Genomic DNA, 26,716 nt, shown 5'->3' on the forward strand with positions numbered 1-26,716 from the left:
TGGAAATTAACTGAGTAAATCCCGGCTTGGCCCCCATGTGTCACGTTTCAATATATCACTCAAGGTGATTATGAACCGGTTAATTACTACTAATTAACTAACCACACCACGATCCACTCTCGCAGTCATACAATTAAATAGAGTCAACAAAAGTATAAGTTTCAGACGCCTGTTTATGTATAAACTCTCCACCTCCCTCGAGCCTTCACTCAAAATATGTTCCTTTTACGTTCTCAACACGTAAAAAACCAGTGTTCACTGACAAAATGCCAGTACTATGTAGAAAATTATAGTAACACGCTGAACCCGTGTAAATACAGTCGAAATGAGAATGTTCTGTTCGAAAAGCTCTAGTTCGTGCAGGTGTCACACACCCCACGTTGTCACTACTCCAATGAAATCATAGATACGAAAAGACAACGGTGGTCAACGGGGTGCGTACGACATGGTGCACTTAGCTTTCTCTCTGCTGCTGCTGCTTAGCCGGTATGCTGGTTAGTCGGTTCGCTGGTTAGCCGGTCCGCTGGTTAGCCGGTCCGCTGGTTAGCCGGTCCGCTGGTTAGCCGGTCTCCTGGTTAGCCGGTCTCCTGGTTAGCGTAGCCTCAACAGTTCCCGCCAGAGTCAGCCGTGCCGATGTTACGGGAACGTAACGAACGAACGAAACGAACGAACGAAGGAAGGCTGCAAACAGAAAGCATCGGTGCACTAAACATGTCAGCTACCCCTCACCCACCACCTTAAAACATGTCATCTTTAAATATCTCATCGAGCACGTGGGCCTGCACAAAACTGACTTTTTACAACAACAAAACAGCCATTTTCCGTCCTTCTCTCCCTATCTGCAAAAACCATATACAGATTAGTATTTTAGCGTCACAGAGAGTAAATTATGCGCTAACCTGGAAAGAACAACAGAGAGTATTTCATTCCACAACACAGACTCATCAACAGCGTTAAATAATGATTTATTACCTCAAAAGCCTATGATTGTAACTCTCAATGGAAGCAAAGTCCGCCTCCTCCCTGGAACAGTCTCTGTTCGTCAACAGTGACCCAAAACGTCCAGAACCCCTTGTCGAATCCTTATGCGAAAGCCATCGCCGACGAAGGAAATGTGACGACTTGTCCTCAGCAAAATACGTGGCAGAGGAAAGGAATAACTTGTGGAAGTTCCCCTAGAGTGCCGAATATGATACTCGGTGAAAAACCATCATACTCTAGTAACTGTGTGTTAGGTCCTTCCCCTTCTGCCGCTGGGTGTCAAGTGTGTCGTCCTTGAGTCTCTGACAGACCACCTAGCCAAATACACGTGACTGACCTTGTCACCAAACCAGTCCAGCTATACACAGTTTTGCCTCCCCAAGCAGGAAAAAGACACGAGAAACTCAATCCCTGAAAATCCCGTGCGCGCTGTCAGCGAAAAAAACCGTCAGCCCTATGACAGCAGAAACCTGCACTGTGAAGCTCGTGCGTTTCAAAACATCCGTGCTCGGGAGCACTGTCAGCAAAAACTCTGCTGTGTCCAATATCACGCACAGGCGCTTTCTATCATACATTGACCCAGAACAGGCACTCCACTGAGTGACGCTTTCTTGGTCTCTGTCACCCGATCGTGACACACTGCGTTGCAAGCCCCTGGAGCAAATTTTTGATTAGCGCTTTTGTGAACAAGAAACAATTGACAAGTGGCTCTATCCCATCTCCCCCCTTTCCCCGTCGCGATATAACCTTCGTGGTTGAAAACGACGATAAACACCAAATAAAGAAAGAAAGAAAGTTCAGGCCTATTAAGGACTGTAATGACTGTCACAGACAACTTCCATTGTTTTGTTAACTGCGCATTGGAATTAATTTACCAGATTCCCTTTTTACATTTAGTCAAGTTTTGACTAAATGTTTTAACGTAGAGGGGGAAATCGAGACGAGGGTCGTTGTGTATGTGCGTGTGTGTGTGTGTGTCTGTCTGTCTGTCTGTGTGTGTGTGTGTGTAGAGCGATTCAGACTAAACTACTGGACCGATCTTTATGAAATTTGACATGAGAGTTCCTGGGTATGAAATCCCCGAACGTTTTTTTCATTTTTTTGATAAATGTCTTTGATGACGTCATATCCGGCTTTTCGTGAAAGTTGAGGCGGCACTGTCACGCCCTCATTTTTCAACCAAATTGGTTGAAATTTTGGTCGGGTAATGTTCGACGAAGCCCGGACTTCGGTATTGCCTTTCAGCGTGGTGGCTTAAAAATTAATTAATGACTTTGGTCATTAAAAATCTGAAAATTGTAAAAAAAAATATGTTTTTTATAAAACGATCCAAATTTACGTTTATCTTATTCTCCATCATTTGCTGATTCCAAAAACATATAAATATGTTATATTCGGATTAAAAGCAAGCTCTGAAAATTAAATATATAAAAATTATTATCAAAATTAAATTTTCCAAATCAATTTAAAAACACTTTCATCTTATTCCTTGTCGGTTCCTGATTCCAAAAACATATAGGTATGATATGTTTGGATTAAAAACACGCTCAGAAAGCTAAAACGAAGAGAGGTACAGAAAAGCGTGCTATCCTTCCCAGCGCAACTACTACACCGCTCTTCTTGTCAATTTCACTGCCTATGCCGTGAGCGGTGGACTGACGATGCTACAAGTATACGGTCTTGCTGCGTTGCATTGCGTTCAGTTTCATTCTGTGAGTTCGACAGCTACTTGACTAAATGTTGTATTTTCGCCTTACGCGACTTGTTTAATGTTGCATATATGTAGACAGTTGTATCAGTGATTACAATATGGTGTGGTTTTGTAATTTGTTAGATTTTTGTGGATTGATTAAAGGAAGAGTATATTTTGTCACAAAAGAAAAGTGCGTGTTTTGTTCTTCTATTAACCCTTACACTGGTGCAGTTCCGGAACACATGTTACATAGCCACTGGTGAATTAACAGAGAGAAAAATAAAGAAAATCGGTTATATTTTAAAGAATGTGTTATCGTTTTGTGTGTGCATATTTCAAAAATACATGTTGAATAAAAATTGTACAGAAATGAACACGGAACAACACAAACACAATTTTAGAGGGTCAGTAGCAATTAACTGTAATTGACGCACCTGGAGAAAATTAAGGATGACAGGTATTTTATTCAGAATGAAGCTGCAGTTGATCATAAAGTAATCCACAGTCACCAACAAAAGGTTATTCAGTCATCACACACTAGTACAGTATCTCAGACTAAGACTCACAAGTATCAGTATCTTCCTTGGTAGCTGTAGGTATGAGTAATCCAGGTAAGAATCCAGGTGAAAATCGCCTTCACATCAGAAACGTTTCAATTGGTTGTCTATGTAACTGCAGGTACATGTACAACAAAAAATAAATGGAAACAACTAAATCTTTGCAATGCCCCAAGAAAGACTGCATAGCACGACAGAATGGCAGAATACAGGTGATGTCATTATAGCAGTTCAGTTTTCACCAGCACCATCACCACTGATCACGCGGACCACCTTCTGCTGCCCGAGGACTCTGTGGTAGTCACTTTTGGTGTGGTACACCTCAAAACCGTGGGGAATACACAGAGTGACTTGGCATTGTTCACACTAATAGGCAGACTGCTTTCTTGAAGCCAGCTCTATTCTGCCTTACTGGGTTACAGGCCACACAGTCATCTTGTGGACGCTGTCTCTTGGCACCGACTGTGGCGGTGTTGTAGGTTGGTCGGTGTGTACCAATCATGCGTCTGGGGGAGTTGACTGCTTTCCTTCCTCTTGGTACTGGCTTTGGAGCTTCTGGAGAAGATTAGATCAGCTGTCGGACTAGCAGCTTCCGGAACTCATGATGCGACAGAGACACACCAGCAAACTTGCGGTGGAGAAAGTAGGCATTGGCCCGGGTGTTGTGCGCAAGGTGGAAGTTGCTGAGGATAGCCTGGAACCTCACAAGGGACATGTTCTTTGTGAAAAAGGGAGTGGAGGTGATCTCATCCTGGCTCCAGTACTCTTCAATAGTAGGCTTGATGACCAGGCCTGTTGTAATAACCAGCGATAGGAAAACCTTCATCTCGTCGAATGTGACCGGTAGCCAGCGGTGTAGGCCGTTTTTGTCCAGCCACTGGAAGCAGTGTCTTGGCAGATGGTCGGCATTCAGACCTGCCCTCAGTGGCAACCTCAAGCCTGTTGATGATCTTCTCTGCTGTCTGACCAAGATTTCTGCTCATCACCACAGATTCCATGCGCTGTTTCATGTGACCAAGCATCAGCTGCTCACCTATGCTTCGAATGAAAGCAGAACGCCCATCTTTCGAAGAATGGCCATGTTGTGGGAACTTGATCCTCCAAATGCACCGAGCAGCAATGGTGGCCAGGTCCAGAATATTGAAGAACATGACCATTGGCCACCTCTGTGTCTTGCGTTTCACAGTGAACGAATGAGCCATCTTGTCCATTGTGTCGACGGCTCCTTTGGTGGAATTGTAGAAGAGTACAATTTCCGGTTTCTTCTTTGGGTTTTTCCCTTGAGGAGGTACAACCCCACTGTTGTGCATGGAGCTCAGCAAAATGACGCTTTTTTTTTTTTTTTGCTCTGGTAACGAACGACAGTAGCATAGGCAGTGAAGGAAAACTCACTGTCGTTCAAGGCAAGGTGCTTCTTTGTTTTGAGCGAGTCAGGCAAGAAGTGCTTGTTTGCCCGCACTGTACCGACGAGAGTCATGCCATTCTTCAAGAGTGTCTCAGATAGCGTGAGATCAGTGAAGAAATTGTCACAAGTGACATTCCTTCCACTCTTGAAGAATGGGGTGGCCAGCTCAACGGCAATGTTTCGGCCAAGATTAACCTGCCTCTCTTGACCAGCTGGTCGACCCAGATATGGGACACCGTACAGAGGGAAGTTTTGCTCTGCATCAGCGATCCAGAACACTTTCATCCCATACCTGTCTGGTTTTGATGGGAGGTATTGGAGAAAAGAACACCTGCCTCGGAATGGAACAAGTTGTTCATCGACAGTCAGCAGAGGACCTGGGATGTAATGGCTCTTGAGTGATTTCTGGAACTTATCCCAGACATCCCTGAATGGAGCAAAGACATCCCTCTCTCTCCTGGCATTTCTTGTTGACTTGTCATCAAACCGCATGTGGGTCATGAGGGTTTGGAACCTTCTCCGACCCATACATGCCCGAATAATGGGGTGGCCATAGTCAGAGTCCCATATCTCCTCGGTAGAAAGCATGTTGTGCTTCTTGGTGCCCAAGAAAAGCAACATGCCAATGACAGCTTCAATCTCCTCGTCATTAGTCGGAACCCATGCATCCGTTTTTACCCTCCTACCCTCAATGTTGGTGCACTTGACTACATCAGATATAATCTTGTCTGAAACAAACAAGTTGAAAGCGTGTGAGGATGTTGTCACATTCTGACATCCTTGGAGTTGCGTTGGTGGCTTTCGAAATACATTTTTGGCTGGCGTTTTGCCGACTTTTGGTTTTGGCACACTTTGCCACAGAGTGCCATCCTTTGCAGTCTGGGAAGAAGGCTCATCCTCCTCCGGTTCATCCTCAGACTGCTCAGGGGAAGAGTCATCAAGTGGTGGCAGAGGGCCCTCCTCGTCAGCAGTTTCATCCTCGCCACTGGGAGGGTCATCGAGGCTTCCAGCAGCCTCAACAACATCTACTGCCTCCATCACCTGCACTGAACACACAGTGAATACCAACATTCAACACCACATAAATCTATAAGTCATGCAGGATGCCGCATATAGACAAACGGTCAAATGCATGTACGTACATGTGTACACACACGCATTATAATAATATAACAAGACGCAATGCCTCGACAAATTACCAGACAAAAACTGTATTCCTCCTTTCGTTTTCGAAATGGGTAAGTTAGTACAGTAGTGTGTGCATATACATGTTGCACATATATGACAAACATGCATGCTCAGACATATATATGTTCTGCGCATTTTTGAAATCGAGCAGCGCAAAAGTTGGAATTCCAACATTGCGCTGCTCAATTATGGAATCGCGCAGATTCCAAAAATGCACAGAACATATACATTACACAGCAACAACAAATACCTGTTGACTCCCAATCAACGTCGTCCCCGTTAGCGGCCACAAGTGCTTCAAACAGGTTCGGTCTGTCCATTGTATCTGTAACAGTCCCGAGAATGTCACTTATTACTATCTTGGAATAAGGAATAGATCGTATAAGACATTCAACATAATGAACACACATATCAACTGTCGTTTTGATGACAGCGTTTTCCCTTTGCAAGCAATGTTATTCAGCTTTAACTATTTTCACACACACACACACACATGCATAGATCATGCAAACACAAGCTCACATCCACTCGCTCACATGCACGTGAACAATATTGAGAGATATATATCCTTGGGAAAGACACTTTACTCTCATTTCCTCACTCCACCCAGGTGTACAAATGGGTACCAGCACAAGCTGGGAAGTAATCCAGCGACAGACTAGCGTCCTGTCCTGGAAGGTGGTGGTAACCATCTGCTCGCTTCACGATACAGAAACCGGCCTCATGGGCCGAAAAGAGCATACTTATATATATATATATATATATAGAGAGAGAGAGAGAGAGAGTGAGGGGGAGGGGGGGATTGAAGAGGGGTTATCACCAGGTCGACACCGTTCGGCTTTTCGTGCATCACAAAAAAATCAGCAACTAGAAATAGAATGCTTTGCAGACATAATAAAACTGCATAAAGTACAAATGAAATAGTTTATCTTACCTTATAGTATGCCAGATGTGTGGCAAACAAAAGTATCTTTGTAAACGATGGCGTACTGTGTGCGTCGACAGGAGCAATCGCGTGTGTAACAAAGAATGCGGTGACTGCCAGAGATGCTTCCTGTAGGCCCCTATCTAAGCCTTCTCGCTTCCTGGATGTTGTACAACTCACGCGCAGCATCGAATAAGGAGAAACGCAGTTACTCCTCTTTAGCAAGTATGGGTGCTGCAAAACCCGCGCACACCATAATAGGGGTGGTTGTCTTCACTGCTCTTTACACAGTATGGGTACTGTGCTACCCACATCATCTGATCCGTTATAGTAAAGTTATGTAACTTATTAAAAAAAATTCATTTTCATGAAAACACACAAAAATAAACTGGGTTAGGGCAAAGTAGGTTTATGACAAATACATAAAATTTGGTTAGAATATGCTTAATGGTTCCAGAGATATTAAGGTTTTAATGTGTCTCTGGGTAGTAGAATACCCAGGAAGCACGGCGAAGGTTAAAGCCACTTCCTTTAGTGGCTTCAAATAGAAAAGAAGAAAGTGTTTTGGCTAGGTTACATACTGGTCACACTCATCTAACTCACGTTCATCTGCTTAAAAGAGAAGAGGCACCATGGTGCCACGCCTGTGATACCGGTTTTACTGTGAGTCGTTTTATCACCGAGTGTGCTGATCTGTATGATCAACGAGAAAAGTATTTTGGCACCTCGAGCTTGAAAAGTATTTTTACAGAGGTCAGCTCTTCTGCTCTTTTTGGGTTCCTAAAGGAGTCTGGTCTTTATTTTAAGATTTGAATTTTAAAACTACCTAATTTATTTGACATATAGGGTCTTGCTTTGACTTTTTTGTTGCCTTCGGGTGACGTTACGGATTTTATGTATTAGAACTGTTTTAATCTAAGAATGTGTAATGATTAATTTGTGGGGTCCTGATTTGGCCTATTATGGTCCACTGGACCCGAAAAGCAACAGCTAACCAACTAACTAACTAACTAAATCATGCAGAGGCTACTTGTGTGTGTAAATACATTTTATGAAGATTGCTTTATTTTTGTTCAATTTATGACGTTTTGTTTGGGTACTCTTTATTTTGGGTCACCCTGTCACTGTATTCTCAATTTTTGTCTGTACTTGGTACCGTCGACAAAAACAACAACAACCTAACGCAGCGACGATAGCCATAGCCAGACAAAAGTGATGTTATTTGGAGAAGTTGATGACGATGATGATGTAACTTACAATCACTGTCCACTGAGACAGATGCTTCTCTTTGTGGACATAATGAAATCTACTTGGGCTACACCAGAATCAGGTTGTTATGTTTTCTGACCTCAAGAGAAGATATAACAGAGATTTTCGAAATCAGTTATCAATTGTGTAGCATTCCCACTCTGTTAACCCTTACGCTGGTTGTCGCGCTACTTTACGTATACCGTCACCTGTGGCCGAGGTCTTGTCGGTAGCGCAAATAAGTTAGGTTACGCATGGAGTTACGAACACGTAAAGCCTACGTATTCCGTAGCTCCGCAAATGCGTAACTTGGTGGTCACGACGCTTGCTTAGTCGTTTGCGGAGTAACGAAATACGTAATGAGCTAACGCTAATTAAAAGACAACTAGATCGACGTACAGTAAATGTAACTGCTTGTTGTGTCATTATTTCAACGTTCCAATAACCTACAGTTTTTGTTTTTGAGTCTAAATAAAGAATGATAGAAACCATTCCTCGTTAGGAGACTTATAAAATCTGCCTCGTAGCTAGTCCTAACAGTGGCTTGGTATACTTGATAAATGCAGAGAACACTTCACAGCTTCTAGCCTACTCTGAATGTTACCCAGCTATGCTTCGTACAAGTTGCCTTGCTGGTTGGCATGGTGGTTGGCATGTTGGTTGCAAGCTCAGATCCACAAACCAACGGGGGAGTGGTAGTTGGATCAGCTTGCACAGCAGAAGGCGGTGTGACCAGCCAAGGCCGTTATGTAAGCATTATTTTGTTATACGTTCATAAGCTGACATATTATGGTTGAAAAGCTTGTGAAAGAACGGAATATTTTGAGGACGCTACTCAAAGACGCGCTCTAAAGTAATAGGGATTCCACAGAAACACATAGGTTTAAAAATGTAATACAGTGTGCCGGAGGTTGACACCCATGACATGCATTTCATTCTCTGTTCAGTACAGCAATTTCAACAGTTACACTGGTCCCAATGAATCAGTGTATTCACTGCAGCCAGCAGATTGTACACAGATTCGGCTACTGAACGTTCAAGGTTAAACTCCCTGCATAAGTCATCGCAGCTGTTGAAATACTTGGACAACTGAACACGTTAGACATACTACTCGGTGAAAATGTCTTTGATGAGTACTTCGCCAGCACTTATGGTCTGTACTGCTATGCTCCCCAGCATGTCGTAAGAGGCGACTAACGGATTCTGTTTCTCCTTTTACCCTTGTTAAGTGTTTAATGTAGAGAATATAGTCAATTTTTGTAAAGATTTTAGTCAAGCAATGTAAGAAATGTTAAGTCCTTTGTACTGGAAACTTGCATTCTCCCAGTAAGGTAATATATTGTACTACGTTGCAAGCCCCTGGAGCAAATTTTTGATTAGTGCTTTTGTGAACAAGAAACAATTGACAAGTGGCTCTATCCCATCTCCCCCCTTTCCCCGTCGCGATATAACCTTCGTGGTTGAAAACGACCTTAAACACCAAATCAAGAAAGAAAGTTACAAGTTAGATTTTGCCAATTTGGACACATGACAATATATGTAAGGCATTCATGTATCTTCTTTTATTAATAAAAATGATCGTGTGTGTGTAAAGCTGTTAAATTAGTAAGAAGTATGAACACTTTAATTGAAAACAACCGTATTTGTTTATCTTTTTACAGTTTTGGGCAACACTAAATAAGTTATTTGTTATAAATAAAGACACATTTTTATGATATATATGCTTGCGTTTGACTGTATATTGTTGCCTGATTCGTGGAACCCCCAAAACTATGATATGTTATAATGGAAGAATATTCTGTACTTTTCTATTTACATGTTAGAATAGACAAATTCACAAGCTCTAATGGGGAATTGTCAAGATAACAAACTATGTCATGCCTTTCATCTTCTTTCTTGTCAATACAAGAGTGAAACTGGGCTACCCGAGCGTGATGAAGATCGCGTTCCTCTCCCACAAAGAGCCTTTTTCCCAGGAATCTTTCTGCATACTCATACGCGAGACCAACCCAGTTCTGGCACCCATTGAAATAAACAACAGTTGTTGCGGATCCCTGTGCTGTTACGTACTCTGAGGGTATGAGGACCTCACCTTGTACGTAGTGAACCAGATCAAGGATGAATGTTGTTTCTAAAAAAAATTCTATTACACCACTATTACAGATTCGTACACAAAACACACAAGATGTATTTGAAAGTTTATAAATTCAAAATTGTATTCATTTGTTTGCTTCCGAGGTCGACGGATTGTTATTCACTCTTGTATCGGTTTTGTGTTCTAGATCTACCGGTTACTCAACTTGAAGCCCGAAGCGACGATATAGATGATCGAAGAGTTATGCGATCCAGGCTGGCTTATTGTTGAACAGCTTATACAATGTTCGTCTTTGTTGATCTTGAAACATCAGACGGAACTTGAAAGTTGAACGTAGAATCTTGCATCTTGAATCCGAAACTTGAACTTGAAACTTGAAACACCAACGTATCTGCCGAAATAACAACAAGTCTCAGAACTGGGAATTACTCTGTCATTATACAAACCATTTCCCCTGAGACCTGTATGATAAAAACACATCTTGTTATTCAAACGAAGGCTCGACTATATCATTCATTATTGCACTTTATAAACAACTAATTATCCACACTCATCCATCAATTCATGCTGCTCAACATTCATACATTGTACTGCGTTTGGTCTACAGTGATTACATAGAATCTTGGTATTCGATCAAACTTGTGACACTGTGACCAATGCAGCGCTCTTAAAAACTATTTTGATAACCTTGGGGAAATCAACTTGGATCTGAATAAATCATATTTACCAAAAATACGTTTCCCACCCGCAACGGCTAACGTCCCATGCTACCGATAGCAGACACCTCCCCAGCCATCCCGTCACTGACAGGGCATCTCGCTGCGGGTTACTTGAGCCTCCTCCGCTCGCCCCCGACGATGACCGTTGTCCTCAGACGTTGACCGGTGTTGTCGCTGCTTTTCCATGGCTCCGCTTCTTTCTTGCAAACTTGCAGTTGCTTTTAGCCGAGCGTTATTTTTGGTTCTCTCTGCGCAGACTCCCTGGCTACTAACCGAAACTTTCCTTCTCGTTGCTAACCAACCTAGTCTAGACCAATCGTAAGTTTTGTCTTTCCGCGATTCCCGACACGAAAATAGTGATTATTGAATTTCGTACCTAGATAATTTCATTTATTACCTAACTCCTTACGTTCTCAATAATAAATGAACAAAGTAATCTAACGATCACATCAAAAGTAAAAAAATATATTTTGAAGGAAACTCCTTCAAAGTACACGAGAACCTCCTGACGACAATCAAAATGACGTCAACTGATAGCGAAACTTTTGACGTAATTACACTTCGGTTTCCGACAACCCATAGGCACTTGCCGCATTACATAACTAAACAAAACATAGGCGCCTGACGGTTTTCATAAACGACATATGACTGCTTTGATGGAAGAACTCGTTATTTGTATCGATCTGAATAACTCTGCGTAAATTTTCGCAACAACAGTTTCTGGACAATTTTGTTTCTTTGTAAGAATATCGACAAGCAATGGCTCTACCACTTCCAGGGTGTCTGTCGACACAGGCCTCTTTTTTTCACTTAAAAATGTACATGCATGTACAGGTGGTTCCAGCACTGACTGGTAATGTCTCAGACATAGGGAATCAGCAAGCTGCTGTTGAGACGCTAAAACTGGTGCCTTTGGTAGTAAAATCCGAAGACATGAAAGTTCCTGATACGCTGGTCGAAATTCTGCTTCCCATTCCAACACACAATGCGCCTCATCAATTACAATAAAAGTACGGATGTTCACAGGCCAAGCAGACAAAATCTCACCAAGTTCTTTGTTGCTAACAAATGCCTCAGGATGACCAATTATAAAATTGACATCACATATACTTGATTTAAGTTGGTTAGTATTTCCTCTTTTGAGTTCAGTGCAAGATGCTCCAAGTTTTTGTAGTTCTTGTTTGATGATAACATTTAAAGGTGCAACAATAAACACAAGCGTTTTAGTATCCTGACCCTGGAAAATGTTCACAACCGTCGGCAGCAGTTCATATATTAATGATTTGCCATATCCAGTTGGCAACATGCAGATAATGTCTTTATCATCAGTAAAGTATTGTCAAAGGTCAGTTCTCGTCAGCCTGTTGTTCTTTCTACGTGCGCCTTCCAAAGGAAATTTATGGAAGGAAAACACGCCGCCTTTTCGTATTAGCTAAAGAAACAGGTACTACCTCGACTTTACTTTCCTACTTCACTCTTTCCCATGCTCTCGAAGTAATGGAGAAAGATCAACACAGGTTTACATAATTTAATACGTGGAAAGTGTTATAACATTCTTGAAATGCAGCACACATTGATCAGGTTAGTCTATTTCTGCTAAATATCAGTTTGTCGTATGAAATGCAACACACACTGCTCGAGGCACGTTTCATGATATTGAGGATTGCAGTTTCCCTCTCACACACAATATTCCAAAATAATAAATAGTCAAACAGGGGCCAAAAAACAGTTTGCACCAAGAGTTCAACTTTTTATCTATCCAAAACAGTAAAAAAAATTATATGAACATTCGTATTTCCAAGATGATTGGCGTTCCAAGACGCTATATCCTAAAACCCCCAAAACATGCTTTTACAACTTCAGTGCATAATAACTGCCCAAAGGTGCTGTTTAAAGCAACCTTTGATAATAATTTTTAACATACTCCTTGAACACATTAATAAAAACGGTTAACTTGCAAATAAAGGGACAGTATTGATCAGAACAATGGTAAGATAAAGGACGCTACTTATATTTTGTACATTTTTTATCTTTATCGTTTCCTGTAGACCTCAGAAGTTCTAACCAGCTTAAGAAATCATTCTAAAATCGAAAAACAAACATCTATACAGTTTGTACGCAAAGTAGATTGATATTTGACACAGTCACACAGACATACGTGGGCTATGGGGCAACCCTACCCCCTAAATTTGAAAACGGGGTCAATTTCTTAACTGCATGCATTCAGCAAAACAATCCCTAAACATTTATTTTTTTCACAAATGAACTTATGACTTTAGAAAAGCATTCAAAAATGCATATATATACAACGCTTTTTCTTTGGTCCCAATTCAAGGGGGTGTGCTATTCTCAGGTAACACTGTGAACGCTCAAATGAGACTTGGTCACATGTCAAAATAGTAATCCCCCCTGTTGTTCATGGTTCGTTGGTGGGATTTTTTTTTATCTGAGCCATTGGCAAGCATGAAGTGTCATCAACATTAGGAAAGACATAGTATCTCCCATTGTCTTTTGCGCGCAAACACTTCACACAGATCTCCTCTCGATCTGGCCCATCGGGGAAATGGGTTGACTTGGGGATGATCACCGCCCTGTATCTCTCCACCTTTCCATCCATGCTGACAAAGTCAGCGGTCACAAAGTCCCCAACTTGAATGTCTCACTGTGGGACAAAGAACCTGGTTTTCACGACTGGCACCACGCGGCATCCAGTGGCGTGTTGTGGGTAGACGTCCATTGATTTTGATAATAATTTTTATATTTTTAATTTTCAGACCTTGTTTTTAATCCGAATATAACATATTTATATGTTTTTGGAATCAGAAAATGATGAAGAATAAGATGAACGTACATTTAGATCGTTTTATAAAAAAAATAATTTTAATTACAATTTTCAGATTTTTAATGACCAAAGTCATAAACTAATATTTACGCCACCAAGCTGAAATGCAATACCGAAGTCCGGCCTTTGTCGAAGATTGCTTGGCCAAAATTTCAATCAATTTGATTGAAAAATGAGGGTGTGACAGTGCCGCCTCAACTTTTAAAAAAAAGCCGGATATGACGTCATGAAAGACATTTATCGAAAAACTGAAAAAAAACGTCCGGGGATATCATACCCAGTAACTCTCATGTCAAATTTCATAAAGATCGGTCCAGTAGTTTACTCTCAATCGCTCTACACACACACACGCACACACACACTCACACACACACTCACACACACACACACAGACACACATACACCACGACCCTCGTCTCGATTCCCCCTCTATGTTAAACATTTAGTCAAAACTTGACTAAATGTAAAAAGAAAAAAAAAAGAAAAAAAAATGGGATAGCGGCGAAACGGGATTGCGCCAAAATGGGATGCGGTAGTAAAATGACGCTTGGCTTGTTAAATGTCGCCAAAATGGGACGGCGGCAAAACGGGATTGCACGTAAATGGGATATTGCGCGAATTATAAACGAAGGAGTAGGCCCTAAGTTTCTCGTACGAGATGTTTACTGGGAGTAAATATTTGGGGAGTAAAAATTTAGTTCCTTGTGAGTTCTTTTTTCGTACAAGATTTTTACTGGAAGTTTACTCCGTCCGAGTCAATTTTTCGTGGAGTAAAAATTTTGTGTTACACCGGTTCATGACCGTAACGGTTGTGGTAACGAGCGCACATTGTTGTCTCTATATATTGTGTTCCTACGAATCGAAAGTACGATCGCCAAGCCAGTCTGTCATTGAAGGCAACGTTCGATATTTCCGTCTGTCAGCGTTGCCAACGTTCGACAGATTTTACTACTGTTACTCACAAACTTTCAATTTACACAATGAAATGCCAATAACATGTACACACAAGAATGGGAGACGAAGGGAAAACCTACTAGCGATTGAAATTATGCAAACGAACTCACAAATCCCTCACTTTCCGAATGCAAACGCTGCAAATCCGTATGCGTGCGTCGCTGTGCCGAACGTTGGGTTGACGAACGTTGCTGACAGACGCAACAAAACTTGATCAAAAGGCACTAAAAACGATTAAATGTTTTACTCACTGGGTATCGCATTCCTCTTTTTCTTCCTGCAGACGATATGAAGCGGTTGAAACGTCGTTTCCGATTAAAGGCTCGGTTATTTCCGTTAAAAACGAAGTTTGCCGAACGTGTGATTCAGTCTACAGACACCGGTCGGATCACAACAAAAATGTTCATTCTTTGCGATTTTGTGATACTGTTGATGATACACCTGCTTTCCAGTGAAGAACATCAATAAAATGATGTTCACAAGCAAGAATAACAGACAAAAGCACGCGATGTGTAAAATTAGGCTTTGCTTTGCAAACAAAGCACGTGGTTTTTTTTACTGACAGACACTTTCGGGGGTGATTGAAAATTTTTCCAGAAACGGTTTTATGCTCCCATTTGATATTGTTTCCCTATTTTCTCTAGTCAGAGACTAACCTTGTGTATTAATTGAATTAATAACCCCATTATCATAAGTTTTGTGTGTTATTTTTGTGTCTGTTGAATCACACTTTGAGATGGGGTCATGTGACAGAAGGAAATGGTGTCTGTCAGGATTCACACGTTCGCTTCGAAAAACGCGCTCAAATAATTGCTCAAACACAAACATTTTAGCTTTTATTTATTTTTTTGTATTGCAAATACCATACTTACTCATGCCAAGCAGAAAAAATGATGAAAATCAACACAGTAAGCAAGTAATTTGAAGGCAAAGTTTACACACATCAAAGAGTCTGATTACCGTGAAACCTGCCTCAAGCTAGATTATGTCACTTGAATCGCAGCACACTCTGTTCAACTGTCTATCGCTGCTGGATATCGAATCCGTCATGGTAATTTAACATGACTCAGCCGTCGCAAACGTTCTTCAGAATTTTCCCTTGGAGGACGTCAAAAGAAAAGAATACACATATGTTCATGAAGTTTTCACTTAGCTCAATGACACTGAAGAGATACACAGGATGACGTGTAGCACCTGGCTGGTCTTGAAAACCGCGCTCCTGGTCTGGGTCGTCAATCTTCTTATCAAGATATCATCAGATCAATAACAGTAGCAGTCTGGTCGCATCCTTCTCTACAACCACAGCAGCATGAGGAAGAGGAGGATGAATTCATTCTTGGACCGTGGGTTCCTGAAACAGACCAAAGGGCCATATGTGTTACCTACACAGCCTGTCTAAAAGACTTGGTTTGTTCATATTTTATTATCGTTCTCATTCTATTTCTGTGTTTTGGAAAATGGGGATTTGGCTACAGCGCACATTCAAACGTACACAACTGGACAAAACACAATGTAGGCTACATGACTGACACGATACACTCATCTCCGCCCAGATCCCGTGGAACGATTGTCGATGCAATAATCACAGTCACTTACCTTCAAAGACAGGGAAACGGCTTTTCTTTCAAGCGTTCTTCGTTCCGTGGACTTGCGGAAAACGACCCTCTCGTGAAACGATTTTTGTTTACGTCAATACACTTGGATACGTTACTTAGATACGTCGTGTAATGCGTGAGTAGTCTCGGTTGCCTCATTTCTATTCTTGACAAGTTCGCGCCTCATAATATCTATTCATGACAGTTACTATCAGCGTGGGGTCAACCCCCAAGTTCGGCGCGGGATGTGTGTCCCAGAGTCAACTTTGTGCAGACTCTCCTCGGTGTCCGAACACCCCCGTGTGCACGCATGCGCACGATAAAGATCCCAGGGTCACAGCGAAAGCCTCAGGCCTTGGAAACACGAATACATCATAACATGCATGCAAAAATATGAAGCCCGGGTGTCCGTTCGGCCAACAGCCAATAAAGTCTTTCGGATGAGACGAAAAACCGAGGTCCCTTCATGAACACTACATTGGGGTGTGCACGTTAAAGATCCCACGATTGACAAAAGGGTCTTTCCTGGCAAAATTGTAAAGGCATAGATAAAAAAAAAAAAGTCCACGAAAATACCCGTGTGACTTGGAATAATTATAGGCCGTGAAAAGTAGGATATGCGCCGAAATGGCTGCGATCTGCTGGCCGATGTGAATGCGTGATGTATTGTTTAAAAAAAAAAATTCATCTCACACGGCATAAATAAATCCCTGCGCCTTGAATATGTGCGCGATATAAATTGCATAAAAAATATAAAAAAAATAAAAACTCCTGCGCTTAGAACTGTACCCACGGAATACGCGCGATATAAGCCTCATATTGATTGATTGATTGATTAAAGTAACCATTTCAGCACTGACCCAAGACGACCCAACCCGGCCGGTCCTTAGCCCATTTCGAGGTCTCCTCTGGCAGCCGGCAGCCAACTGGCGTGTGTATCACTACAGGTCTGTGCAGTCTTTTACTAATGAAAACAAAACCTGCCTGACAGCTTGCTGTGCAGAGTGACAATTATTTGTCCAATTAGTGGATTTGGAAAATGACACCCATGTCAAAATGCTATAAATACGTTTGTTTGTTTGTTTGTTTAACGCCCAGCCGACCACGAAGGGCCGTATCAGTGGCCGAGGTCTTGTCGGCTACGTAGCGGCTTTACGCATCTGCGCAGAGCCTACGGACACCGCAAGATGAAAACGTGGTGGTCATGACGCGAGCGTAGCAAAACTTGCGCCGCTACGTTCACCGTACAGTTACGACAGCTCCCCCCCCCCCCCCCCCCTGTCGTAAACCTTTGCGCAGCACGCGTCTGGCGAAAAAACATGGCGGGCAGCACGTTATTTTTTCGGATGCTTTTGCGGCGGAACTTCAGTCGTCAACGGACGTTGCTGAACAGATCCTCATTGCTTTGCTTCTTTTTTTCTAGCAAGGTGTGGATTTCAACTTCACTAAAATGTCCGCCGCGGTGCTTTGGTGCTCCAGCTTCGACAACGTGATAAAGAACAAAACAAATACTATATTACGTAATCAAACACAACAGCATGACGTAAAGTACACAAAAAGAAATAATTCTCCGTATCGCCGAGACTAATAGACTTCCTTGAGGCTTTTGACGTCACTAGTTAGACGCGACTTCACGGGATATACCCCTTCACTAAAAATAGTACAACTTTGCTAACAGCGTTAGCTCCTTACGTATTTCGTTACTCCGCAAACAACTAAGCAAGCGTCGTGACCACCAAGTTACGCATTTGCGGAGCTACGGAATATGTAGGCTTTACGTGTTCGTAACTCCATGCGTAACCTAACTTATTTGCGCTACCGACAAGACCTCGGCCACAGGGCGGTGCTGCTTTGACATATAACGTGCGCCACACACAAGACAGAAGTCGCAGCACAGGCTTTATGTCTCACCCAGTCACATTATTCTGACACCGGACCAACCAGTCCTAGCACTAACCCCATAATGCCAGATGCCAGGCGGAGCAGCCACTAGATTGCCAATTTTAAAGTCTTAGGCGTTCGAACCCACGACCTCCCGATCACGGGGCGGACGCCTTACCACTAGGCTAACCGTGCCGGTGAATAAAGAAGTGCAATTTATGCCATGTAGTTACTGAATGTAGGTTGAGCTTGTGGAATATTGTTTGAATATTGCACCTGCAATGATGACGTCACACGTGACGTCGAAGCTACAGGTAAGCGAGGTGTAAAGTCTAGAATAAGCACGGTATTCTAGTTGGTGAGACTTGCTGCCTACAATACAGTACTCTCGCGAAAAAGTTGAATGGCATGGACGACATATGAATATACTTTCTAAATTGTTTTGTCGTGGAACTCAGCGGTAACAGCGTCAATTCACAATTCGAAGGCAAAACATCCCAACGACACTGAGCACAAAAAAGAGAGGAAATTACTTCCGTGCTACAGATCTCATGTTAAACTGCAGTGTTTAGGCCAGAAATATATGGGTATATGACGAACTGCCTTTCTTCTGCTCAAAAATTGATTTAAAGGATTTGAGTATTATTAACATCACAGGTCCCTGTTAATAGGCCTACCTACTCACAAAAATGAGGGGTTTTGACAGCATGATTCTCTTTAAACCCATAAAAAGCCGAATAAAACTAAACATTATTTCATGTTTTACACCAGTGAGTTTCGTTGGAGTCTTAGCTAACAGGGCTTTACTATTTAATTTTGTTTAAAACTGCCCCGCAGTCAGGCTGATCTAACGTGTGAAAGAGAGGTTGATAACGACAGGAAATCCTGGTTTTTGAGAATGTTTGTCCTGGGTAGCTGCAGTTGATATGCAATAAATCTAAAACTACACGAAGCAGTTTTTTCAAATTACACAGAACGCTGACAAATACTCTCTTCTCTATGCGTGTCATATGTGGACAGAAACAACCTGAGAATAGACGTTGTAACGGTTTTCCGTTAACACTTTTTGAACGTTGGTAACGTCACTGAGACAAATGCAACATCATTGAAATTGTGCATGCGTAGCAAGTGGCTGTATCCCTATACGTGTCTTACGTTTCAAAAGCATTCTTTCTCGGGATCAAAAGTTGTGTCCGTTTCAAAAGAGACACAAAATACTATGATTGGTGAGTTTTGAGCAATCTTTTTCAAATGACATTCTTTTTAATGATTTCGTCGCCCGTCTTCCGACAGGACGTATATACAACCGTCACAGACTATGGACAGCTAGCTCAGTAGCTGTTGCTAAAAAAATATGCATGGTGTTTTTGTTTTTTTAAGTCTTCGCTGTAAAACAAAAAGCGAAACAAGTCGCGTAAGGCGAAATTACTACATTTAGTCAAGCTGTGGAACTCACAGAATGAAATTGAACGTAGTCCGCCGCTAGTGCAAAAGGCAGTGAAAGTGACGAGCCTGTTTGGCGCGGTAGCGGTTGCGCTGTGCTTCATAGCACGCTTTACTGTACCTCTCTTCGTTTTAACTTTCTGAGCGTGTTTTTAATCCAAACATATCATATCTATATGTTTTTGAAATCAGGAACCGAAAAGGAATAAAATGAAAGTGTTTTTAAAGTGATTTCGAAAATTTAATTTTGATCATAATTTTTAGTTTTTTTAATTTTCAGAGCTTGTTTTTAATCCAAATATAACATATTTATATGTTTTTGGAATCAGAAAATGATGAAAAATAAGATGAACGTAAATTTGGATCGTTTTATAAAAAAAATATTTTTTTTTACAATTTTCAGATTTTTAATGACCAAAGTCATTAATGAATTTTTAAGCCACTAAGCTGAAATGCAATACCGAAGTCCGGCCTTCGTCGAAGATTGCTTGGCCAAAATTGCAATCAATTTGATTGAAAATGAGGGTGTGACAGTGCCGCCTCAACTTTTACAAAAAGCCGGATATGACGTCATCAAAGACATTTATCGAAAAAATCAAAAAAACGTCTGGGGATATCATACCCAGGAACTCTCATGTCAAATTTCATAAAGATCGGTCCAGTAGTTTACTCTGAATCGCTCTACACACACACACACACACACATACACACACACACATACACACACATACACCACGACCCTCGTCTCGATTCCCCCTCTATGTTAAAACATTTAGTCAAAACTTGACTAAATGTAAAAAGGAAAAGCGTTGCAAAGACAGAAGAATGAAGACATGACGTAATATTCCAAGAAATATATCACCAGCGGGACAACTGGGATTTACCTATCGTGTCTTGAGATGGAGAATATTAATATACACTTATGTTTCCGACCGAAATGCAGCTGTTTATCATGAGGTCTGTAGCACTGTTCAAAGAAATATCCACTCCTTTTTGTGCTCAGTGTTGTCGGGATGTTTTGCCTTCGAATTGTGAATTGACGCTGTGGTCCATGTCAAAACAATTGAGAAAGTATATTCATATGTCTTTCACATGGCACAACTTTTTCGAGGGAGTACCGATTGCTCTGTGTATTGTATGCAGTCTATCTTTCCGAACATTAAAATTTATACACAGACTGCTCATTCTGGACTCCACACGTTGCTACCTGTAACCTTGACGTCACTTGTGACGCCATCGCTGTTGCGATGTTCAAATAACATCATGCAAGCTCAATCTACATTCAGTAACTACATAAACAAAATTGTACTGCTTTGTCCCGTTCACAAGAAATTCACCAGTGTTTTGTTTTACACATGAAAAGCGTGTTTTCTGCAGTGAAAAGTAAACTGACAAAAAACAGTTCACAACTGATTTATTTGGGTGAAAATTTAGGAAATATGACACACATCAAGTTGCCCATCGCGGACATCCTGAACTCAGGTCAAAATGAGTTCGGCTCATTCTCTCCCTGACAGGATGCCTTGAGTTTCCTTGTCTGGCAAGGAAACCGTGTTTTTTTTTGTTTTTTTGTTGTTTTTTTTTACATATTTAGAGCTTTTGTATTATTGATATAAGTAGATTCGCCATCGTCGATAATGATTTTTCATGGTGTTTTGTAATTATTAAATTACAAACGAATTGATGTGTAAGACAGTTTCAAGCCAGCTATTTTTCGCGGCTGTATTTACTGTGCAAACAACTCTAAATATGGCAAAAGTGTCACTTGATAATCAACCGTTTGGTTTCGGCGTTCACTGGAGCAGACGATTTTTTCTGTAACCAGTTGACAGTGATGAAACCATATATTACGGTCTCCTTCCGGCAGCAGTCCCAAAATTTCGACTTGTTTTGACCTTAGAACGATGTCTTTATCATAACTGTGAAGAACAGAACGGAGATCACTGTCGAAGTCTGCCAATCTGCAATCATTTTCGTCTCGCGAACACTGATCTCAAATTTAGATCAGTGCTCGCGAAAACCATATGGGAGATAACTCTGTATTTTTGTTTTGATAGATTCGCGTAGGACTGTAGCGTCCGGTCAGGGAGAGAATGAGCCGAACTCATTTTGACCTGAGTTCAGGATGCATCGCGGATACATTTGATCATCTAACTTTGAATTGAGGAGCTATTTGGAAGATAAAATGCAATTCAGATAATGCTGATGAAGTTGGTAATTTTTTTGCAGATATCCGAAGTAATAGCTGTTATTTACACATTAACATGCTTCCATTTGAAACTTCGAGGTCTTCAAGTTGGCTTTTAAATGAAACAGACTAATAACAGAAGATATCATTACACCATTACACAGTCAGTCAATGTTAGATATATTACTAATTCTCTGGACATTTTGTATTTACTGTAAAGAAATTACAAAAGTATTTGTCTCCGTTTTGGCTGATCCATATCCCTCCCTCTGATTATTATTTCTTTCGAAATGGCTATTTTGCCGGTACCGGCAACGTAGCCTGTAAGCTACGTTGCCGGTACCGGCAAAATAACGATATGTTACGGTAGAGGCTATTTTGCCGGTAGAGGCTCTCTCTCTCTCTCTCTCTCTCTCTCTCACTCTCTCTCTCTCTCTCTCCTCTCTCTCACTCACTCTCTCTCTCTCTCTCTCTCTCTCTCTCTCTCTCTCTCTCTCTCTCTCTCTCTCTCTCTCTCTCTCTCTCTCTCTCTGAAGCTAGTAAAGTGAAAGTTACCGCCTGTGATTAAATACTCACCAATAAATGACAGTTTCTGATGGGAATTTCTTTAGGGGAGAGAAGTGTTCACTGATTGACAAATTTGAACTTTTATAGTGAGTTTTATTATCAACTCCACCTCGGACAACAATTGGCTTCTTTAGCTGCAGAAAACAACTTTGATTTCCAAGAAAAATTGAGCGTGTTAGATTTTGTTGTAAAAATGTGGGGATCTGGAAAACATGTAGCGGTTGTGGAACTAGTGTATGATATGACAGTCGCCCCAAACCCACCACCACCAACAACAACACCACAGTCTCACGAGGATGGTTCATTCGCACCCAGGCCCTACGACGTCTCACGAGGATGGTTCATTTGCACCAAGGCCTACGACGTCTCAAGAGGATGGTTCATTTGCACCAAGGCCTACGACGTCTCAAGAGGATGGTTCAGTCGCACCAAGGCCTACGACGTCTCATGTAGCGGTTGTGGAACTAGTGTTTGATATGACAGCCGCCCCAAACCCACTACCACCAACAACAACACCACAGTCTGACGAGGAGGGTTCATTCGCACCAAGGCCTACGACGTCTGACGAGGAGGGTTCATCCGCACCAAGGCCTACGTCGACGTCTCTTGATAATGTGACGTTACCACCAAAATCCCGGAAGAGAGGCAGACCAAAAGGAAAAGTAGTAAATGCTATTGGACTGCCTAGCCGGAAAAAATGCAAGGTTGACAAACCGTTCCCTTTTCAAAGAGTACTGGACGTGAACATATCCATCATGAAAGTTCGGCGACATTTCGACACGGACGGTTGGACAGCCGTCCAACACGTCTACTCGGCTGTACGGTCTTCTCTCCGTACTGTGTGTGCACTATGTGACGATGACTTGTTGAATACTCAATCTATTTCATGTGATTCATGTCTCAGATTCCTCCATCTGCAATGCGCTGGAAAACGCTCAAGACCAAAAACCAAGTTCTGGTTCTGCAGGAACTGCTATGAATGACACACACACACACACACACACACACACACACACACACACACACACACACACACACACACACACACACACACACACACACACACATAGAGACAGAGAGTCAGCGGCAATGGTCATAGAGAGAGAGAGAGATGTGACGATGACTTGTATACTCAACGTCCGTATATTCAATCTATTTCATGTGATTCATGACACACACATAGAGACAGAGAGTCAGCGACAATGATCATAGAGAGAAAGATGTGACGATGACTTGTTGTATATTCAACGTCCGTATATTCAATCTATTTCATGTGATTCATTCGTCGCGATATAACCTTCGTGGTTGAAAACGACGTTAAACACCAAATAAAGAAAGAAAGAAAGACATGTGATTCATGACACACACATAGAGACAGAGAGTCAGCGACAATGATTATAGAGAGAGAGATGTGACGATGACTTGTTGTATATTCAACGTCCGTATATTCAATCTATTTCATGTGATTCATGACACACACATAGAGACAGAGAGTCAGCGACAATGACCATAGAGAGACAATAACCAGTATTTAATTCCTTGCATAGAGATCATCGGATATTTGCCAGTTAAATTAGTGTATTTGGTGTTTTAAGAAAGAGAGAGAGAGAGAGAGAGAGAGAGAGAGAGAGAGAGAGAGAGAGAGAGAAATATGGCTTTTATTCGTGTATAAGACAAGGTTGTAATTGCATTTGAAGTTTGCACATCAGAAATACAAATATTGAAGATTACTTGTGTATTGCCTTTGTGAGATGGAGAATCCGACTAGACGTTTCACTTTACTAGCTTCAGCAGCGTCCAACCGGCAAAATAGCCTCTACCGTAACATATCGTTAGTTTGCCGGTACCGGCAACATAGCCTACAGGCTACGTTGCCGGTACCGGCAAAATAGCCATTGCCTATTTCTTTTTGTTCACTCTTTTCTTTTTGTTCACTCTTTTCGACACAGCAAGCCATGTAGTATTCTGTTGTACATACTGTACTTACGTGTATTTTACTGAAAATGTCTTGCAGACGAGGCAGCTAAATTGAAGACGCTTGTTTTGGAACCTCGATCTCTTCTAAAGCCTCGTGCAATCTATTACGTCAAAGCAAAGAAACGTCACTCTGAAAGTGTCCCAGCAAGACATGTAGTATTCTCTATATATCTATCTTATCATCTTCGACTTGTCTGCATTATACTAATATCTAGTCTAAATACCGGACCTTATATATTGCTTCACTGAAAACACAATAGCTGTTAGTGTTAATATTGAACAGTAGGATCATACCAGCGAACATCGCAGTATGAATCTGATTGGATAATGTCTAGTTTAGTTTTATGTTATGTAACAATTAAACTGTATAACTAAAACAGAACCGGCACGGTTGGCCTAGTGGTAAGGCGTCCGCCCCGTGATCGGGAGGTCGTGGGCTCGAACCCCTGCCGGGTCATACCTAAGACTTTAAAATTGGCAATCTAGTGGCTGCTCCGCCTGGCGTCTGGCATTATGGGGTTAGTGCTAGGACTGGTTGGTCCGGTGTCAGAATAATGTGACTGGGTGAGACATGAAGCCTAGTGCTGCGACTTCTGTCTTGTGTGTGGCGCACGTTATATGTCAAAGCAGCACTGCCCTGATATGGCCCTTCGTGGTCGGCTGGGCGTAAAGCAAACAAACAAACAAACTAAAACAGGACATATTTTTAAAATAAGTGCAGTTTGTTAATATGTCTGAAACTCTCTCAGATTTTTCAGTTCTATTTTTGTACTTACAGGTCTTTCACTGGTGCAGTATTGAGGCTGCATCCCGCAGCAGACATTTTCCTGGTCCCGCCCCATGTCCTGGCAGCGGTGACACAGGCACCATGAAGGCCACGAGGCTGCACCAGGAGATGGCTCGTCAGATCTGGGAACAGAACCCCTGCTGAGGTTGCTGGCCATATCCAAAACTATGGATGAGTGCCGCTCAGCTATGGACAGGACCAGCCCCCTCAGCTCGTCTGCCGTCATCTCATGAACCATGTTCTGACAAACACAATTGAAAGTAATTCATGCATTGTCATGAAATGATGTGGTGTAATTGTGAAAATGTTCATCCACATGAAATTGACCTACCTCTTTGTTGTTATAGTTTTTAGTAATTTATTGCATTTGTTGCCACCCAAATTAGTTCCTGACAACTTGTGCAGTAGGTCACTTCTGATTTCAGTGGTAATTTATACATCGCTTAAAAGGTGAATGATCTTGGCTTTTGAGGCAAGGTGAAACTGGTGGTGAAAGAATTTACTTTATTTATGTTTCCATTCCAGTCATCTGCCCATATTCAACCAGGTTGTTAATTCATTGATTGTTAATTGCATTTTGCTGTGGTGGAATGTTCTTATGAACACTACATCACCAAATCGTTCTCATAGAGACAGAATGAATTTTATTATGGAATGTTGTTATCAAATTGTTGATGAATAGTAATAAAATAGAGGTTGCAAGACTTATGGGACTCCATGATGTAGCAGTATGTAAACAAAAATATATGTTCAATGCCTATGTGACTCTTGCTCAGAGTCAGAAGTCGTGGAGGTAGGATTTTATCCAAAACAAAAATAAATGATAATGTAACTATAATTCATAAAATTGATGAATAATAATGAAATTGAAATAAATTTAAACAGGTTCTTATTTTATCTTGTTAAAGCATGCCACTTTTCTGCAGATTCAACAAGAGTCTGTTTAAACTTTTTTTTTTTTTTTTTTTTTTTTTTGGGGGGGGGGGTTGTATATTAATGCAAAAAGCAAAAACAAACTCTTCAGTATATTGTTCTTCAAATATATGAAACATTCTGCTGCCAGCCTGCTTTGGTGCCTTTTTCAGCTTTAAAGTTTTGTCAGTTGGCTATATGTGAAGGGAAATTGCTCTCTCTTACAATAATTTTCACTGAATCAAGCTTTGGACTACACACTCCAGGTGATGTACACGACCCATACTTTCCAAAGAAGGCTTCAACGTAAAATGTCTGGGTCGTACACAACCCACGCCTTCTGAATAGGAATAAACGTTTTGCCGCAGTATGGGTCCTACACGACCCACGCCATCCAAATAAGGATCAACAGCGTAAAAATCCTTATGTAATTCCATATGGGTCATCCAGGATAAACATCATCTGGATTGTGAAGTTAAAATTATGTCAGCTCTTATTTGTTTGTTTACAAACATAATTTTTTTCAAAAGTTAACAATAGTACCGGTTGTATGGTAATCAGAGATTACATTGTCTCAATGAAAAATTCCAAATAGTTTCAGAGATAAACACGATTTTGTGAGGCTCTGGGTTGTGCACGACCAACAGTGAAGGTTAAGGGAATTTTGATCTCCAGTTGTTTATTTGACAAATTTCAGATATAATAAATGTGTGCGTGTTTAACATGGTTGTCTGGAGACACTGTGTGTGTAACGTTGTA

At 41.5% G+C, this 26,716-nt stretch overlaps 1 protein-coding gene and 1 long non-coding RNA gene across 3 annotated transcripts in view; one reads left to right on the plus strand and one right to left on the minus strand.

Annotated features, from left to right (window-relative positions):
• LOC138961546 (uncharacterized) overlaps positions 1-25,158 on the plus strand; it is a 98,397-nt gene extending 73,239 nt beyond the window's left edge. Inside the window, exons 6-7 of one of the 2 annotated variants that reach the window (XR_011454219.1) lie at positions 17,056-17,149; positions 25,037-25,158. This is a non-coding gene — a long non-coding RNA (uncharacterized lncRNA). The remainder of the gene's footprint in view (positions 1-17,055; positions 17,150-25,036) is intronic. The other variant, XR_011454220.1, reaches the window with a different exon arrangement.
• Positions 10,773-13,428, minus strand: LOC138961545 (probable ATP-dependent DNA helicase RecS). Its single transcript, XM_070333205.1, has one exon. The coding sequence runs from the start codon at positions 12,115-12,117 to the stop codon at positions 11,443-11,445; it is 675 nt and encodes a 224-aa protein (XP_070189306.1). The 5' UTR covers positions 12,118-13,428; the 3' UTR covers positions 10,773-11,442.
• Positions 25,159-26,716: the final 1,558 nt, after the last annotated feature.

The sequence above is a fragment of the Littorina saxatilis genome, linkage group LG3 (genome assembly GCF_037325665.1).
Source record: "Littorina saxatilis isolate snail1 linkage group LG3, US_GU_Lsax_2.0, whole genome shotgun sequence".
In the NCBI taxonomy this organism is placed as follows: Eukaryota; Metazoa; Mollusca; class Gastropoda; order Littorinimorpha; family Littorinidae; genus Littorina; species Littorina saxatilis.